We start from the raw sequence: 19,730 nt of genomic DNA on the forward strand, positions 1-19,730 counted from the left end.
GGTTTCTCTCTGCACCCCTCCCCCCCTGGTAATTAATAAAAATCCCTGATCCCGTGGCATGCTGAGGACACAGTACCTACGGTAAGAATCATGGTCTACTCAGCAGTTCTTCAGCAGACTAACTGACTGCATGTTATTTGTCTACAAATCCTTTGCTAAATTAAGAGTGAATGTCTGCACAGAGTCCTGACTAAGCCGAGATTCCGTTCTCTCCCAGAGTCCAGATCTGCAAATGTGTTAAAACATTCAGCATTCGGCAATGGATTAAGAAGAAGCTCTTGCACTGCACTGCTGTCCCCCCAAAAGCAGAGGTTTTTTTTAATTTTGATTTTTTTTTTTTAAGGAAGGAAAGAAACCTCATGGACTAGAATATCTAATCTATTAAGGTAGCATCACACCTTTTGAATTGTCCTAAGCCGACACAAATCCTGTTCACCTTCCTGGAACTGCATAGTGGTCACCCTAAATCAGGGTTTGGGAACAAAGGAGCCCCCCCCCAAAAAAACTGTTAGACAAGTTAGCTGTTAGCTTGGCAGGGGGTTGGACTGGATGGCCCTTGTGGTATCTTCCAACTCTACGATTCTATGACAACAAAACCCATCATCTATTGCCATCATCCATGCTGGCTGAGCCTGATGGGAGTTAGAGCCCAGCAACATCCGGAAGGCCATAGGTTCTCCATCCCTGCTCTCAATGTAACCCCACTTCTTTGGAGCATTTATTGTATCCAAGGCCACAATTCTATGCAAACTTACTTTGGAGTACTGTAAGTCTCATTGAACCCACAGAAACTTGCACCCGAGTGAACATGCATAGATGCCTTGCAAGGAAATAAACCTCACTGAACTAGACAGGCTTTACTTTGGGAGAAATATTCTTAGGGTTGGGTTGTAAATATGCGTTCTTTGATCAGATTCTGAAAGTCTCTTTCCACTCTCTACGGTTTCCTTCTTGACTGAGCTATGCATTGGGAGTATAAGGTTTCTCCGACAGTGTAATTCACATCACAGGCTTCGGAAGAAATGTGACCTTCTCCCCACAATCAACAATAATCGAGCCATTAGGATTCACCAGAAACGTACTAATCATTCCATTTTACCTAGATGATCAGATAAGGACGCAGAACTTACCCCTCCTTCCAACGGGCTTGCTATCCACCCAAGTTCACCCTGAACAGATCTGGAATCCAATAAGGTAACTGCAAAAAGGGGGAAACAAACATAAATAACAAGTTACACTTACTGAAACTCAGGCAAAGTTTTTAGAAAAATTTTACCCGACTGTTTCCACATGTGAAGAGAAAGATCCTCACTCAAACAAGATTTATATCAACACTTTGTTTTTTAACCAGTCACGCCAGTGGTCATGGACTACTTTCAATTAGAGGTCAATATTTATTCAAACTTTGTGGCCGTGATCCAGTAAAAAAGTTGCATTAATCAGAAATGAGCACCTTGGTCAGATCCCTGCCCATATGCTTCATCATCATGCATACTCACATACTCGGGAGTAAGCACCACTGTGTTTAGACTTACTGCCTAGATCTCATGGTGGAAGTTAATGAGGCTTCAGTTATGTATGGTTAATTTGTTAATTAAATGCAACTAACTCTTTAATGGATCACTGAATTTCCAGAGTGCTGAATGTGACACACACATCACGGTAACCTTTACAACACTCCTACAGGGTAAGACAGATTTAGTATTTCCATTCTGCACCTACTGCCATAGTGCCTTCCAATGACTATTGGCCATACTGGCTGGGGCTGAAGGAAGTGGGAATCCAACAACTTCTGGAGGGAACCTCCATTGACCCCCATCCTAGAGTCACCTCTTGACTGATAGCTCAGTTGACAGTGCATGAGACTCTTAATCTCAGGGTCGTGGGTTCGAGCCCCACATTGAGCAAAAATATTGAGATGGCCCTTGGGTTCTCTGAGAACCTCCATGCTCACAGCTCATTCTCTGAACCACTACACCCCACAACTGTACAAAAAGATGTTGCAAGGCCAACAGCCGGGGGGGGGGGGTAAACAAATAAAAGTAAAAAATAAAAAAAATCTTACTATTGATAAGCAATGCTTCTATTTAGTCCTCTCATTTATATTCAGCACAATCCTGAATCAGAAGCCCCACTGTGTTCCATGGGATTTATTCCCATGTAGATGTGCCACTGGTTTTAGCCATGCAGAACAGTCTTATGAAGAAAGTATCACTGTCGTCTACGGGGGACTTTATTGCTCACAAAGAGGTAAGGATTTACAAAGCTGAGGAGGAGTGAAAGGACAGGCTCATATACCTGTGGTGGGAAATGGGGTATGTAACATGTAGGCACTCCAATCATAAGTATTTCATTTGTCTTGTAATAAATGTCCTTGTTTACACCGTCCGTCACTTCTGTATCACGAATTGCACATCTCTTAGGGGTATGTCGGTGAATTTTGGAAGCAGGTGCAGCACACAGCTTGACATATAGTTTAATCCAAATTGGTGTATCACTGCCACCATAAACACTGAACCCAATATGTTTTGTTACCACCTTCTGGGTGTTTAATGACACTTGCAAGAAAAAAAACAGGTGTATTTTCCTTTTAATCCACCTTCCAGGGTAACATTTCTAGGAGTAAGAGATTAGATGCATTGAGTGAGGAGGGAGGGGGTATTATTTCTGTAGGACACAAAAAAGGGGGGGGGGAGAAAACCCAAGTGTGTACTAAGGCCCACCACTGCATTCTTTGTACCTCCTAAGCCTCTTGTTAAAGATGGAGTAAGAGGTGGGGACATGAAAAATGGCTCCCCTGGTACAGATTTAACTTAAAGATGCTGAGACATTCAATGGAATCTCAGCCGCTCAGTTCCTCTCCACCACCACCCCCCCCCAGCCTTTCCCATAGTGAGACTACAAAAACCACAAGTTCTAAATAAATCATAAATAAGGGTTTCAAACTACAACAAACAAATGGAACATCGTTTCTGACTGGAATGGTTATATTTTATTTAGTTTGTTGTTGTTTTTAAGCCAGTGGTGACCATTTGCAATTTCTGTACACATTGCCTCTTCTCCCTTTGGAAGATCAGGGAAGAAGAACCAACCAAAAACTATTTTCAGAGACACATAGAGAGAGACAAAGCCTTCTCAGATTGGTTGGTCCAGCGCTCCTGCACCAGAGAGGACAAGGCTTCCCCATCCCTTGAAATGAACGGAAAGCAAGACCAGGAAAAGAGGAAAGTGGGAAGACCGTGTGGCTGAGTTGCTGATGGCAAAGAAAATGATGGAAAGCAAGGGAGAAAGGGGGGGGGGGGAGAGCATTGCATTTTTTTAAAAAATGCAAGAGTGTAGGGATATCTCAGGCAGAGGCAAATCCATCTGCAAAATGCTTTGCCTCTCGGTTTCAAGTTTAAACACAGATTGCCTGCATCTGTGTTCTTCTGTACCAGGTGATTTCCAGGCCTCTAACATTATACCGTGACCAGGTTTGCCCTAGGAGTTGCAGGAGCCAAATCGCGAGCAGATGGACACACACGGGCATCTCTCTCACACACACAAACAGGGAGCAGCGCGGACAAACACACCCCTTCTTGTCAAGCTGGTTTAGGAACGTGCAGGGCACCTGGATGTATGCAAAGCCAGACAGGTACTCCAGGAAACTGCGTGTGCGTGTGTGTGTTTGTGTGTGTAAGCGCGCGCGCGTGTCCCCAGTTACATAACATCAGTCTTACGAACACCAAGATCGTTAGGCTTCCTTCCTTCCTCGTCACCTTTCCAAAACGAAGACTAATAACAACAACAATAATGCCCAGTTCGTATACCCTCCGCGGAATGCAGCAAGCCAGGAGGTGCAAGAGGGCGCGCGGACGGAGCAGGGAGCGAGGATTGATTTGAACTTTAGGGCTCTAACCCATATTTTACACGGGTGCAAAAAGGAAAGAATCTGGCCCCGTCCGCAAAATAAAAAGGGCCTTTTTCCTGGCGTGGCGGCAGGTCCCGCGGCGTGACTTGCGAGCAGGTCGGCTCCACGCATCTCGGAAAATCCAGGTCAAGCTCCCACGCGCTTTTGCGCCGCGCGCGCCCGGGCCAGCCGAGCGCCGGGACGTCGCGTCTGCGGCAAACGCAGCAGCTCCCCAGCAAGGCGAATATCCGAGGCGGCCCCAGACCGCCCCGCAGTAGCTCCAAAGTTCCACCTCTCCCCGTCCACGGGGCGACGCGACGGTGCCGGCGGACGTGGGGAGACTGGCTGCGGGGCGAAGCTCCGGCGAAAGGAAGCAGGATGGGTGGGTAGGTGGGTGGGTGGGTGGAGAAGCACCCTGGCGACGCTTCCACTTCGGCTGTCCAGCCTCGCTTGGCACCGAGGGAGGGAGCCCAGCCGGGAGATCGTCCATCGGTCCGTCCGGAAGGCAGGCGCCTGGGTCGAACTTTCTCCTGGCCGCACAAGTTGCCCACAAGCGCGTCCTGCAAAGCGCGCGCGCCGACGGCCGCTCACGATCCCTACCGCTGGAAGACGGTGTTGGGGGGGGAAGCACCCCAAACCCCGGAGAAAAAGGGGAGGTGGATGGAGCCTCGGATCGGCCCGGGGTACCAACCACTACCAACCCCCGTTGCTTTTTTACATTTTATTTTCCCACTCACCTTCGTTGGCTGGATATACCCGAGAGCCGGTAACCCCCTCGCAAATCCCAAAGAGAAGCGGCAAGACGGTGAAGAAATATACAATCCCGGCCATGGTTTTTTGGTGCCAGCGCTGCTCCGGTCTCCTCTATCCCAGTGGAATAAATGCTTAAATTGGGAGTGCAGCAGGCTGTAGACATTGCCAAGGGGGCGGGGGAGGGACCGTGACGTACAGCCGTCCATCAAGCCCGCCTGCCTGTTGGAGGCGCTGCTCGGGAAGAAAGCCCCGCCCCGTCCCCGTCGCCGCCCCGCCCCGTCCCAAGCCGCGCCTCCTTCCCACCCGTCGCCTCCTTGTCCAACGGGGCGAAAGTGTCTGACCGGCGACGGATCCTCTCTCCTCCAGGCTCGCCTTTCCCCGACCACAGACATCGCCACCCCCGCCGTCCTGCTGAAGAATACCTCCAAGCCGGGCACGGAAACGCTGCTCCGTGTTCATTACTTCACACACAAAAACACCCGGCGCGCGTCAGTACAGAGCCCGAGTTTCCCTGGGCTCCTTTTTGGAGAGCAAACAAGCGAGGTTCTGGATCGGATTCTTAGCAAAGCGACTCCTTTTTTTGGGGGGGGGGGTGTCTTTGATGAAATAATTGCACTCCCCTCTACGCAGTTTTCTTTAAAAGGAGACTAAGAATGACAGTAACAGCAAACAACTTGACTATCTGAATGATATTTAGGTAGATAATATCTATGGTGAGGTGACCAATACGGCGCGAAATGATTTTGCGCGCGGGGTACCTGCCTGCCGGGCGCGCACCGTTTCCTCGCAATCTAAACCCGGGTTTAGATTGCGATCCTTTTTTCCGGGCAAAAAAAATTCTCTGGGTGAAAGATCTTCCCAGGGGGGTAACAGTTGGGTGGAAGGAAAGGAGGAGAGGGGTTTTCTGTCCGGGGGATGTGGGTGGGTGGGTGTGCGCGCGCGCGATATTGTTGCAATAAGCTGCAGGTCACCTTTGCAAACCGAGAGCACTAACTGACCAGCCAAGTTATTTTTCCACCACCCCAGTCTCTCCATTGACAGGCAGACTGTTTTTAATCGGCTTCTCGGCCAAGCCTGTTTTGTGCAAGTACAGTAAACGAATAATAATAATAATAATAAGGTCACACACCGACACTACGCAGCCGATCCCGGTGATCTAGAGAAACTGACGGCACGGGAGGCGCCTGAAAACTTTTGATAAACAGGAAAAACAATAGGAAGCGAGGCGCAGGAAATATGTGCGTGGCGTGTGATGCCCATTTCTTGGCAACCCCACAGTATCCAGGCATAGATAGATAGATCTCTTTGGAGAGGATTTCTCCGACTTGATCATCACCCGCTCTCGCTTAACTGCAGACGACGGATGAAGCGTTTGTCACCCGCCCCCCGCCCCGGGATCTTGCATACATTTCAAGCGGCCACGGCTTGTGTTCTTTTACGTACGTCGGGAATGATCGCAAGGAAAAGTCCACGAGGGGAGAAAGGTGCAGGCAAAAGAACCCATGAACTGGTGTGGGTGGGTTTATTTCCCTCCCTCCTCTCCCCTGAGCGGAAAAGGGCTGCGACCCACAGAGAGAACAGGTTGGGGGTGGATTCCAGCGCTCCTCATTCACGCCAGCGAGGAAGAGCTTCCAACATAAACCAACAGCGCCCCCTCGTGGGTTGCCGGTTAGTGAAGAGAATGCAGACAAAGACGTCAATGTGACAAGGTAGATTTTGATTTTTTAAAAAAAGTGTCTGCATCAAAGTCTTTGCTCTCCCACCCCCGCCGCCCCGCATGATCAACTAGAACCAAAAGGCAGCATCAATATAATATGACTTCGCAAACAGCTTCTTTTTTAGATCTTCAGTAGCACTGCAAGAGATTTAAGATTTAAGCAAGGAGTTTTGTCAGGGCAGAGCGGTCCCATTTCTCCACCTGAAGCTAAAAATGGAAAGTTGCCGCCTCCCCCATTCTCTGCTGGCCCCTGCCCCCACCTATTGAAGCCGGGTGTTTTTGTGTGTGGCTTACCAGGGTCCCATGGCTGCAGAGGCGGATTTCTGGTTTCAATGCGGTGATAAGCGGCACAACCCTGGAATGTGAGGGGAGAGAGACTCTGTGTTGGCCAGTAGGCAATGGCTTTTCCCCACCTGCCTTGCCACACCCTCCAGCCCTAGGAGGCTTCAGAACCATAGAATTGTAGAGTTGGAAGGGACCCAAAGAGACATCTAGTCCAACCCCCTGCAATTCCGGAATCTCAACTAAAGCATCCATGACAGATGGCCACCCAACCTCTGCTTAAAAACCTCCAAGGAAGGAGAGTCTCCCGAGGGAGACCGTTCCACTGTTGAACAGCTCTTACTGCCAGAAAGTTTTTCTTGGTGTTTAGTCAGAATCTCCTTTCTTGTAACTTGAAGTCACTGGTTCAAGTCCTACCCTCCAGAGCAGGAGAAAAACAACTTTGCTCTATCTTTGCGACATCCCTTAATTTATTTGAAGATGGCGATCTCAGTCTCCTCAGTCTCCTTTTTTCCAGGCTAAACATACCCAGCTCCCCCAACCGTTCCTCATAAGGCTTGGTTTCCAGACCCTTGATCATGGCAGTTGCCCTCTTCTGCACACATTCCAGCTTGCCAATATCCTTCTTAAATTCTGGTGCCCATGATTGGATACAGGATTCCAGGTGTGGTCTGACCAGGCTGAATCAAATACAGCAGCAGCACAGGTGAAACCAACTACCCCTGATGGCAAACTCAGTCTCTCTTCCCCCACAGTTCCTTCTCTGGAAACAGTTCCAAAGCCCAAGAAACTCCTTTCAGGTTTCTGAAGGCTGACATCTCCCCCTCCAAATGCTCTTTATTTAGTTTGTTGCTTAATGTTTAAGTGGTGCAGGCTTAGGATCAGAGGTGGAGGGCCTTCCCATTTTTCTTTTTCTTTTTAAAAGAAGAAGTCCAATTTGTTGTATTACCTAGGGACAGATCCATATGGCTCACGTCAGCTGACAAAGGCCAATGATACTGTTGCCATTGTGGTTCAAGGGACACAGCTGTCACTGACATATAGGATTTGCTCCCTCAATTTGACTCTGTTGAATCATAGAATCATAGAGTTGGAAGAGACCACAAGGGCCATCCAGTCCAACTCCCTGCCAAGCAGGAAACACCACCAAAGCATTCCCGACAGATGGCTGTCAAGCCTCTGCTTAAAGACCTCCAAAGAAGGAGACTCCACCACACTCCTTGGCAGCAAATTCCACTGTTGAACAGCTCTTACTGTCAGGAAGTTCTTCCTAATGTTTAGGTGGAATCTTCTTTCTTGTAGCTTGAATCCATTGCTCCGTGTCCGCTTCTCTGGAGCAGCAGAAAACAACCTTTCTCCCTCCTCCATATGACATCCTTTTATATATTTGAACATGGCTATCATATCACCCCTTAACCTTCTCTTCTCCAGGCTAAACATACCCAGCTCCCTAAGCCGTTCCTCATAAGGCATCGTTTCCAGGCCTTTGACCATTTTGGTTACCCTCCTCTGGACATGTTCCAGCTTGTCAGTATCCTTCTTGAACTGTGGTGCCCAGAACTGGACACAGTACTCCAGGTGAGGTCTGATTAGAGCAGAATACAGTGGTCCTATTACCTCCCTTGATCTAGATGCTATACTCCTATTGATGCAGCCCAGAATTGCATTGGCTTTTTTAGCTGCTGCATCACACTGCTGACTCATGTCAAGTTTGTGGTCTACCAAGACTCCTAGATCCTTTTCAAATGGTTTGCTTCTGGTGGTCAGGACAGACGTTAAGTTTGCTTGCCTGCTTACTTGCCAGGATCGAGTAGCATAAGGGGAGCCCTGCTGGATCGTGCTCAAGGCTCACCTGTTCCAGCATCCTGTTCTCACTGTGGCCAACCAGAAGCCCCAATGATAGGACCACAGTGCACCCTCTCCATTTGTGACTCTAAGCAGCAGGCATGCAGGGCCATGCTGCCTCAAACAGGGGAAAGAGAGCCTGGTGAGTCATTGTCCCAAGGTGAGTGATAAAAAGGGTTGTAATCCAAAATAAGGTTGCAAACAGGGGCACACACTTCCAAGTTTGATGTGTTTGTAATCCAAAATGTATACAAACCAAGCAGGGCGGTCTCGAGCAGGTCGGGCGCCCTGGTGCTGAGGCGCGCAGATTGCTCCGGCGCCCCCCCTTGCAGCGCGCAGCATGGCTTCCGCACGGCTTTCCCGCACAGCGCCCCACCTGCCGGCCTGGCACCCCGCGCCACCGGAACTATACCTAGAGCCGGCCCTGAAACCAAGGTACCGCTTCATCTCAGAGCGTGTCCCAGCCCTTTAAAATCACACAAGGATATCCAGGGTTGAGTTGCCTTTCCTGATGACTCTCAAGACAGAGGGAGAAATGCTATTTGTTTCTCCGTGACCACAGTGAAGCAATATATAGCCTATGTGAAAAAGTTTTTTTTTACCTATGGCACAGAGTGCAACAGGGTTACAGATGTCAACAGTGTGAGCATAACAGTATGAGCCAGGTATAAATAATAAAACCATTATGATTATTTCTTCTTCTTCTTCTTTGGCGATCACTCGTAAGATTGTCTTCCATAAACATGGTTTTAACAGTGAGTCCATAAATGACTGTGGAGGCCAATTCTGGATCCACACGTCCTTCCACAGTGGGGACATAGGTTTCTGTTACCTTTACAACCCACCTTTTCCTTTTATGCACTCAAGCTGGTGTATTATTATTATTATTATTATTATTATTATTATTATTATTATTATTATGTTCTCTCCTCCTCATTTTATCCTCACAACAACCCTGTGAGGTTAGGTTAGGCTGAGAGACCGTGAGCAGGCTTTCCCCACATATATTTTGTGACTATTGTTAGGGGCACCCATATCACAGGCTGAATCACTGGCTCGGCTTATTGGATGTACTGTTAGACACAACTAAATGAGCTCGTAGGTCCCATCTGAACTATACATTTAAAGCACTATTATACATTTAAAACAGTACTATATCACTTTAAACAGTCATGGCTTCCCCCAAAGAATCCTGGGAAGCAGGACTTGTTATAGTTTATGGTTTATGGTTTAACCATCAATCCCTCTTCCCAGGGAACTCTGGGAATTGTATCTCTGAAAGGGGAACAGCTCTAGGATTCTCTGTGAGAAGCCACAGCTGTGGTATGGTACTGGTTTAACTGGAGGGTGAAGATGAGGGCCCAAGTTAAGACTTCAGTGGCGTGCCTGCCATCTGCATTTCCATCCCCTTGACAGAAAATCAGGATAGAAAAGTTGAGCTTTTTTGGAGGACTAAGCTAAGAGACAGTGCTACTTTCCTCTCCTCCTGATTGTGGCACTAGACTAGCAGGAGAGCCCCTGACTGACTTGCAAAAGTACCTCTTCTCCCCTTGGTGTAATGCCATGCAAGATGGCCTTAGTGTGCACAAGACAGGCATAAATATTTGCAAAACTGGGTATGGGGAGGTTGTGTTATCAGTAAGGGCAGCCTTTCTTCTGTGATTAACTTGAGAAAGTAATCATTTCAAGGATCAGATTGAAATCTTCAGGTGTGATTTTGTGTTTCTTTTCTAAAGGCAACACTAGGTTTGATTAAGAGCGGGGGTCCCCAAACTAAGGCCCAGGGGCCGGATGCAGCCCAATCACCTTCTAAATCCGGCCCGTGGACGGTCTGGGAATCAGCATGTTTTTACATGAGTAGAATGTGTCCTTTTATTCAAAATGCATCTCTGGGTTATTTGTGGGGCAGAGGAATTCATTCATATTTTTTCCGAAATATAGTCTGGCCCCCCACAAGGTCTGAGGGACAGTGGACTGGCCCCCTGCTGAAAGAGTTTGCTGACCCCTGATTAAGAGGAATCCTTGCCATATTTTTCATTGCTGATCACTGCTTGACTACTATACTTTCCATGTACTGAGTCGGGAGTGTTAGCCCTGGGAACATTCTGTAACTAAATGGTGTTCCAATTAATTTTGACGATTCTGATGATGATTTTCATGCTGGAGAAAATAGATGACCTTTTAGCATTGCCTCTGCACTATTGACCTAGCAATAGATCAAGCCTAGCAACCTAACAAATATATTGACTCAACTTTTTCCTTCTGTTCTGTTCTCTTCATTACTTTAAAATAATTGGATTCTGTAATTTTAAAAAAGATCACAAGCCTACAACTCAAACCGCAACGCTTCCTATTAAATGGGGGAGGAGTGAAGAATTTGGGAGTGTGTTCCACCCACCCACCCACTATTGCTCTTACCGTCTAAGCCATTCTCTCTAGATGTTCTCTGAAAGCATCCTTGATTCAGCTTAATTTTATTCCTTGGCTCCAAGAGGCCTTTTACTACATCCTTTTGGAATGCACATGATTGCACCAAATGGCGGGTATTTTCCAAACAGCTCTAAAGCTCCTTGCTGGCTTTCCCCTCCTACTCAAAATTGCTCAGATGAAACAAATGTAAAACAAAGAAGCGAGGTAGCTTCTGAACACAAGGCTTGATCAATGGACATCTTGGGCCTTCGCTTTTCTGCAAGTATGCAAATGAAATCATTATTTTCTCAGCCCTGTGCCCCCCCCTCCCTACCTCTGCTCATCCACAGTGCAGGGAAGAGCGGCTATATCATTACGTTCCTTGTTTTAAAGGGACATCACCCTGAATATTCAGCATATCCTTTCAACAGCGTCTGTCTTCAAGTGTGTACACCTCAATTAGATGTGCTGTGGGGGGATTTTGTTGTCGATGCTGTTACCATTATTATGAAGGCCCTGCAGCCAACAAATAATCTGCAAAGTCTGTAAAATACTCTCTAGAGGAAGAACAGATGCAGCAGCTCCTTTGATTATGGCTGGGCCTGGAAGGAAAAAAAAAAAGGTCTCCATACCTTCCTTGAGCATCAGTGTGTAATATCACCCTCAAGGCCTGAGGCTTCCACACTCTTTTTAAAGGCAGAACTCAGAAATCCATAGTGTGCCACGGCTCAGAAAACGCAAGGTCTGGCAAGTTTAAATAAGCTGAATGAAATTTCTCATTCTTACAGGAAAAGGCACTAGAGTAGGAAGAGCCTGCCAATTTCAGTTCCTCATTTCTCCAGCAATAAATCCCACATTTCCAGCACGTGAGGTTGCAATGTTTATCTTGAAGTCCTCCTGAAAATCCAAGAATATCTTAGTGAAATTTTCTCCCCATAGACACATTTTGTGTGTAACTTTCCCTAACCTACGGCATTTTTATGTTGTTTTCAATAAGATATGTATTTTGATACACATATTTTGTAAGCTTGACTCAGTATTTTTATTGATTTGTTATTTGTTGCACTCATTAGTAACCTTTTCAATTAAAAAGTAGCTCAGTGTGACTTACAAAAAAGTAGCTAACGAAAACAGAGTGAAAGCTAAAAACACATGCATGTCTTTGAACTCTGACAATGCCTCTTCCTCATCTCTCTCTCTCTCTCTCTCTCTCTCTCTCTCTCTCTCTCTCTCTCTCTCTGTGTGTGTGTGTGTGTGTGTGTGTGTGTGTAAGTAAACTACCCTATATTTGTTACTCCAAACACTTTTGCCCCTGGCCTGTCTACCACTAGTACTGTATGTGGCTCCTGGAAGGTTGCCCAGAATTGAATTTGGCCCTTGAGATGAATAAGTTTCCCTACCCCCAATCTTTGGATTAGCATTAAACTATGGGTTTGCATTACATTACATAAACTATGGGTTAGCATTACATGAACAAACCTGGAACTCACATGCACCATCCTAACTTCTCCTTCCACCCTTAGCTGCCAAGTATCCCGTTTTTGCGGGAAACCCCTGGATTTTAATCCGTTTCCTGCTGTTCTCCTGAATGGAGAAAAATCCCAGAAATCCCCCAGATTTCCTACCTGCCACGGAGCCTCCATTTTGGGTGCTGCTCTGACCATGTGCGGGCACCGCAAATAGGGCAGAGTGGCACTGGAAGTCGCTTCTACCCATGCCCAGCGGCCATCTTGGTGGTGGCTGCCGCCATGCGGCCACCACCAAGATCGCCGCTGGGCATGCGTAGAAGCGACTTCCGGTGCCACTCTGCCCTATTTCCGGTGCCCACACTTGGTCAGAGCGGCACCGGAAGTTGCTTCTACGCAACTTCCAGTGCCGCGCCGCTGCTGATCCCGCATTTTTCAGCGGGAGACTTGGCAGGTATGTTTCCACCTGAACAGTGCCTATGTCCCTTTCACTGTTGGACTTTGCTAGATGCTGTTCTTAATCTCCTGGGAGCTGAATTAATTAATTCTAGAACAGCCTGCCACAAACAATAAATTTTAATGTTGGTTCTCAAGCAGATCGTTGTTTAAGGGAAATGGTGTTAAAGGGGGGGCAAGCTAAATTATTATTCTTATTTATTATTCATTAAATTTGTATACCCCCCCTTCATCCGAAGATCCCAGGGTGGGTCATAACAGAAAAATACAAAATGAGTATACAAAATGTGTCCCCACTGTGTTTGTTTAATTCTTTTTTTAAGGTAGAAACCAAGCATGGACTGTCAATTAATTTGTCTTAAGTGTCGTTATTGATTATGCAGTTTATTCAGAACTTTTTTAAAAAAAAAGTTAATTACGCAGTTTATCTTGTTGGACTCCATTTCAATTCTGTGTTGTTATTACTGGGATCTGAGCTGCGCTTTGCTTGATCCACTCAGGTTTTCTGCTTACAGAACACCCACAATTGCTCGCTTAAAGATAACTCTGTAATGATAGCTGGTGTGTCTCTGCATTTTTGTAAGAGAAGATAAGTGGCAGTTTAGATAAAAGGAACCTTAAAAAATGGTTCATGCAAATAAAAAGTAATGGTTACATACTGTACTTCCTACACTTAAGTATCTGCGAGATTTGTTGGCTTAAATTAGGCACGGTGGGGGAGAGAGAGAAAGGATCGGTTTTTGTCTATTTATGTGAAAATACTCGCAGCACTTGATTAAAGGAGCCCAGTAGTTCTATTTTATAATTTCCTATATCCCGCCAAATCCATTCTCACTCACTGGAAACTTTCCGAGAAAAGTTGTACACCTGAAAAGAGAGGGAAGATATCACCCTGCTTTTAGCAGAAAACAAGAAACATGCAAGGGAAATAAATACAGGGCAAAGTGAGGAAGCCATGCAAATGATTTCAGAAAGGGACTGTGAATGAAATCCTCCTGCCTGACAGCAAACTCTGCATGTTAATCCTTATATAGCCAAACCAAGACAGCACCACCCACGCACAAGATGGAGGCGTTGGCAAGCTTGAGCGAATCTAATGGTTTAAAGAAGAACAAAAGCACTTTTGGAGTGGGGGGGGGGAGAGAGAGAGAGAGAGCCCGATGAGGGCTGACGATGTTCAGTGGTCATGGAATGCTAAGTGTTAAGGGGGAGATGGAATGGAGCGTCCTGGAACAGGCCACGACTAATAGGAACCCTGAACAAGAGCACTCCATGCTGCCACGCTTTATTACAGATCTTACTTGTGACTCCAATACAGTGGTACCTCGGTTTAAACAGGGGTGCTCAAACCTTTTTCAAAGGGGGCCAGATTTGATGAAGTGAACATGCGTGAGGGCCGACCACAGTTCTTCAGCTTTTTAAAGGGATTTTACCCCAAAGTTGTTGAGTTTTGTTTGTTTGTTTACAATCGTTGAGCTAGTTTGGGGATTTTACCCCAGGGAATAAACTGCCACAGGGGTTGGATTAGGCCCCCGGAATGGACTTTGGACATGCCTGGTTTAAGAACAGCCCAGTTTATGAACTATTTGGTTTAAGAACGCCACAAAACCGGAAGTAGTGTCCTGGTTTGCAAACTTTACCTCGGTCTAAGAACGGAAGCCGAACAGTGGAAGGGCACCGGCGACAGGAGGCCTCATCAGGGAAAGTGTGCTTCGGTTTAAGAACGGTTTTGGTTTAAGAACAGACGAAGTTCGTAAAACGAGGTACCACTGTACCTGCAACTTATCCACCAAGCATAACATTGTGCAGGGGTTCTCCCATTAGATTTATTTTATACCTCTGCTTTTGGGGGCAGTATGCCTCTGGGTGTCAGCAAGATACAGGACCTGGTGGGCCTTTGGCCTGATCCATGCATTTACAATGCCTGCATTTTAAAATAAGCCTGTATTTTGATTTTGTTTACACCAGAGCCACTCCAAAGCAATTTGACATCGCATTTGTTCTTTGCTGTTCTGTCGCAGCTCTTTTCTGTTTTATTGCTCATGAAAAGAACAACGTGGCCCGCTTTCAACCTGCCTCTTTCTATTATTGTGCAGCTCCTTGTTGGAAAGGATTCAGTTCTTTCCAGAAGAAATCACATTTAAAACATTAGCAAGTTTACACTGCTGAAATGGCCAAATTAGTCTCATGTTTTAATAAGCCCATCCAAAGCCCTTGAAAGCCATTTCACCAACACACACACACACACACACAAACACACACACACGGAGGACAGATTGCAATAACTCACACCACCATGTTAAAAAGGTTGGTCATCTCTTTTTATTATTTGTTTATTTCATTTATTAATTGCTTTCCAAAAAAAGTAGCCTGAATAAATTTAACAATGAATGGGCTATTCCCAAAAGACCAGACGCTTTTCTTATAGATATAATAGGAACGGATGTTCCAAAGAAGATGACCAAACTATTTCTCTCCATGACAACAGCAGGTAGAATATTCTATGCACTGAATTGGAAAGAAGAGAAGGTTTCAACAAAGGAGGCGTGGCTTTTGAAAGTAATGGACTCTGCAGAAATGGCAAAGCTGACAGTGAAATTAAGAAATCAAAATCATGAACTTTTTATAGAGGAATGGAGGTCTTCCGTGGACTGTTTTAAATATATATATCACAGAGCCTTTATACAGGGCAACAATGAGAAAATGGTTTCTAAGCCTAGAAATCTAGACTATACACAAATAACCATATTTGAGGATTTCTGGAAATAATTTTCATCCCACCTGGCAAATTTAATCAGACTACGCATTTGAGAATTTTGATAACCTTACACTGATAGAATTTTGTTCGTTTGTAATAAATAAAGGGCACGATCGAACCAAAGTCAAGGACCTTTGGTTTCCATGAGACCCATCTGAGAATGGGCCTTACTCAACCACTGAAATCAATGGACTGCAAAATGGCTTCACTGGATCATTCCCCTCGCCCGGGATTGCCAAACTGCTAGTTTTCAGTGCAATTCTCCAGCTTAACTTCAAGCAGGTTTGCAGTTTGTGATCTTTTATGAGCCACTTTACTTGTTCCATTGAGGTCAATAGGACTTTCAGAGCCTGATCGTAATGCTGGAAATTCATTTTTACACTCTGATGGTTTTGGTCCGTTGCTTTCCAGGAAAAGGTTAGGAGTAGGCACGGAGGTCGGGCTCAGCTCAGAGATGCAAGTCAGTGTCCTGGTCCATTTTTATTTAACCATTTCAAACCTCTATTTTCCCAGGTCTACCTACACGTTTGTCCATCTTCCCTGGAGCTTTTTGCTGTCAGTTTAACAACAGCCTCTGTAAGAGCCATTGTGTGTTCTCTGGCCTCCAGAGACCCTGTGCTCCATTTAGATGAGGGGGAGAAGGAAACACAGGCTTTTCCTTTAGTATTCAGCCCCATAGACGGAAGGAGTGGGTGGGTGGGTGGAAGGGATGCATTTGGCTCCTTCAGAAACTGTTTTCCCATGAAAACACAAGTCCTCTTGTGAAACTCCCACACACCTCTGGCCCCAAATGGCTATTAGGCGTTTTTTGAGCAGAGCGTATAAAATCACCTTTGGGTGTCTCATGCTCCTGTAAAGCCCCTTGATCAAGGAATAAATGTGCTTTACTGTCTAATAGAAGGGCTCTCACTCTGCTAGAATTTCTTTACTTGGTGCAGACTTACAGCACAATCCTAACCATGGGTAGGCAAACTAAGGCCCAGGGGCCAGATCCAGCCCAATCGCCTTCTAAATCCGGCCTGCGCACAGTCCGGGAATCAGTGTGTTTTTACATGAGTAGAATATGTCCTTTTATTTAAAATGGGTTATTTGCGGGGCATAGGAATTCGTTCATTCCCCCCCCCCCCTTCAAAATATAGTCCGGCCCCCCACAAGGTCTGAGGGACAGTGGGACTGAAAAAGTTTGTTGAACCCTGATCCTAACCATGTCTAATCAGGAATAAGTCCTATTGAGTTCAAAGTGGCATACTCCCAAGTAAGTGGGTTTGGGATCGGGCCTTCGTCTGCAAGTCTATGCTCTCTTATCTTGGGGAATTATGCCGTTGAACAAAGTGAGATTTACTTCTGAGTAAAACATGCATAGATTGTGCTCTACATCAAGCTTCTCTTTCCTTGCTTGTTATTGTAGTTTCTTTACCGATTACAAAATATTATTCTAAGCTTTTTACTTGGACGCTTAGGGAAGATGACAGCCAAGCAGTACAGATTTTATTTATTTATTTATTTATTTATTTAACTGGGAATCAACTGAATTAATCAGCTTAATAAAATAGAAATGTTGAAAGCCACCCCGATTTTGAAAAATAATAATAATGGGTTGGATACAACTATTTTAATATGAAAACAAAGAAACACATACCAGGAAATGTCACACGACACACAGCATAAGTGGTGCCGTATGAGAGTCGTATGATGTGCTTTAAAAAGAAAAGTATGTCACCCCAAAATATATCTGAAGGCAGCAGTTTTTCTGATATATTTGATTCTGGAATAAGGAAAAAAAACTTGCAAGCTGAACATTGGCAAAAGGAGGAACATCTTTACGAAAGGAGGAACATCTTTGTTTGTTTCAGATATTTTTATCCTGCTCTTCAGCCCACAAAGTTATACAAGACCAAAAGCAAGTTTAGATAAATCCGATAACATCCATTGAAAATAATCAATGAAATGTAAGAGTAGACCACATACCTACAATAAAAAGCAACAAAACATTCAAGTTCTGGATGGTTTTTAAAATTTAATAAACACCAAATTTGCATTAAAAGGCCTGGGCAAAGTTTTCCCCTGGCACCCAAAAATAAATAAAAATAAATACAGGATCAGGATAACCTCTTCATGAAGGGAGCTCCATAAATTGGGTGCCACAACTGAAAAGGCCCTGTCTCTCCTTCACTTGCTGGAGTGATGTGGAGCAGGGTCTCCAGGAGTGATCTCAATGGCCAGGGCACTTCAGGCAGAAGCAGACAGTCTTTTAGGTGCCCTCATCTTAAAAGCATTTTAAGATGAGGAACTTGCTCTCCTTCTACAGGGCCTGTAAGACAGAGTTATTCCTCTTCTCCTTCAATTTAGCCTGATCCTCCATTCCTTTTGCCCTTCCCTTTTTCTATGAAGAAACCTTTCTGGGTCCCCACATCTAAATACTTCCCTGGTCTCCTTGCTGGCTATAGCAGGACTAACTTGGTCAGTTGGCCCTGGCAATGCTACATTTATGTCGTTTTCAAGCTGTTTTTAAGTCGTTTTTAATCAATGTTTTATATTTGTTGTTAGCCGCCCTGAGCCTGGTTTCTGGACCAGGAAGGGTGGGGTATATTATGAGGTTAAAACCAGCATTTTGAATTGTGTTCAGAAATGGTCCCGTATCCAGGAGAGCAGTATGATATTTAGCAATATAAGAGCGTGTATTGCAACAAAAAGTAGGACCATAGAGTTGGAAGGGACCCTGAGCTTCATGTTCATCACATGAAGGTTTGATGATATGAAGAATTTTCATAACACCCTGTCAAGCCTCACACATATCTGTTGTGTTGTTCTAGTTAGACACATTGAAATGTGTGGAGAAATGACTCTTTAAGGATGAAATATGTGAATCTTTAAGGATGCCTATGTTTCGTTGGTGCCAAAGCACACAATATAAATGACTACGGTTCGCATACACATCCAAAAGTTCTTCCAAGCATATGGATCATTTTGGGCATGTGCGGAATGCCTGTACCTCTTGATTGAGCCTTTCAATCTTCTCTCAAATGTATTTAGTCAACCAAGAAAGGTCCAATTTGCATGGTTTGGTGGAGCTACCCCCTCCTTTCACTTTTCATGATGGATTATGCAGGTTTAGATAATTCAAAAATAAGTCCAATTTTCTCACGCAACACATCAGTAGTTATCTGCCTCAAGCCTAACTAAATCAGTGCTTCCTTTTTCGATTCCCACACCATCCCAAAACGTTTTCCAACCATTGGAAAATGGCAGGGTAAATCTTCCACTGCCTTCCTATTACTGTATTTCCTGCTATTTTTTAAAAAAAATATATACAGTGGGGCTTCTAACAGCTGATTCTACAGAACTCTATGGCTATTTTATCAGTTCACATTGTGGGGGATGTGTTAAGGCAGGAGTCACCAGTGTTGCAACCTTGTGTCCTCTGTGCCTGTCACCCCACTGATATTAGGTTTGAAAGAGACATTCTGCTTCAGCCAATAAGATTGATTCGTATGTGTTTGTGGTGCTCACGACAGTTTCTCTAGCTTACAAATGTGCACAGAGGTCCCCAAAGCTTGGTGAGCTCTGTTTTAAGACAGCCCCCGCATAACATATTGCTACAAGCCTACATTGTCAGCTTCTACACAATAATCTGGGTACATCTGGGACCTCAAACTGATTGGTGCTTGTGATCATGAAATCCTGTACAGGAAGGAAGAAACTGGAAGGCTGGGTTCAAAGAAGCTGAGAAGCTCGATTGTCTGAAGCTGACATCACCGTGGGACATTTCACAGCTTACAAAACTCCCATCTAGACATCACGTCCTCTATGTAGGAAATAATGTGCAATTTGCATGCAGATTGTTACCCTTTATTTAATTAAGTATTTTTTTTATACCGCCCTTCAGTTCCATTTCAAGGGCAGCTTCCCCCCCAAAAAGCACAATTAAAATGGAAGTTCAAAAAGTATAATAAGCGAAATAAGCAAAAAGCAAAACTGTAGTCAGCAGAATTGAAGTGGCTTCTTAAAAGCTCAGGGAAATAAAAAGGGACTTGAAGCCACGGCAGTTTGCTTAGTAGCACAGGCATTGTAGGATCATAGTGTCCCATCCCTGTTTGTGATCTAGCAGCAATCGCCTCCCCTAACAGCAGTTCCCATTGTTTAAAGCAAGGATGG

The 19,730-nt window shown here is 45.2% G+C and overlaps 1 protein-coding gene across 1 annotated transcript in view; it reads right to left on the reverse strand.

Moving 5' to 3' along the window:
- Nucleotides 1-4,782, reverse strand: part of EPHA4 (EPH receptor A4) — a 161,444-nt gene extending 156,662 nt beyond the window's left edge. Inside the window, exons 1-2 of the mRNA XM_035132510.3 lie at nt 4,627-4,782; nt 1,131-1,198 (exon numbers count right to left, since the gene is read on the reverse strand). Of these exons, the coding sequence (XP_034988401.3) occupies nt 1,131-1,198; nt 4,627-4,720 (162 nt within the window). The 5' untranslated portion in view covers nt 4,721-4,782. The remainder of the gene's footprint in view (nt 1-1,130; nt 1,199-4,626) is intronic.
- Between the last annotated feature and the right edge of the window lie 14,948 nt (nt 4,783-19,730).

The sequence above is a fragment of the Zootoca vivipara genome, chromosome 5 (assembly GCF_965207765.1).
Source record: "Zootoca vivipara chromosome 5, rZooViv2.hap1.1, whole genome shotgun sequence".
NCBI lineage: Eukaryota > Metazoa > Chordata > Lepidosauria > Squamata > Lacertidae > Zootoca > Zootoca vivipara.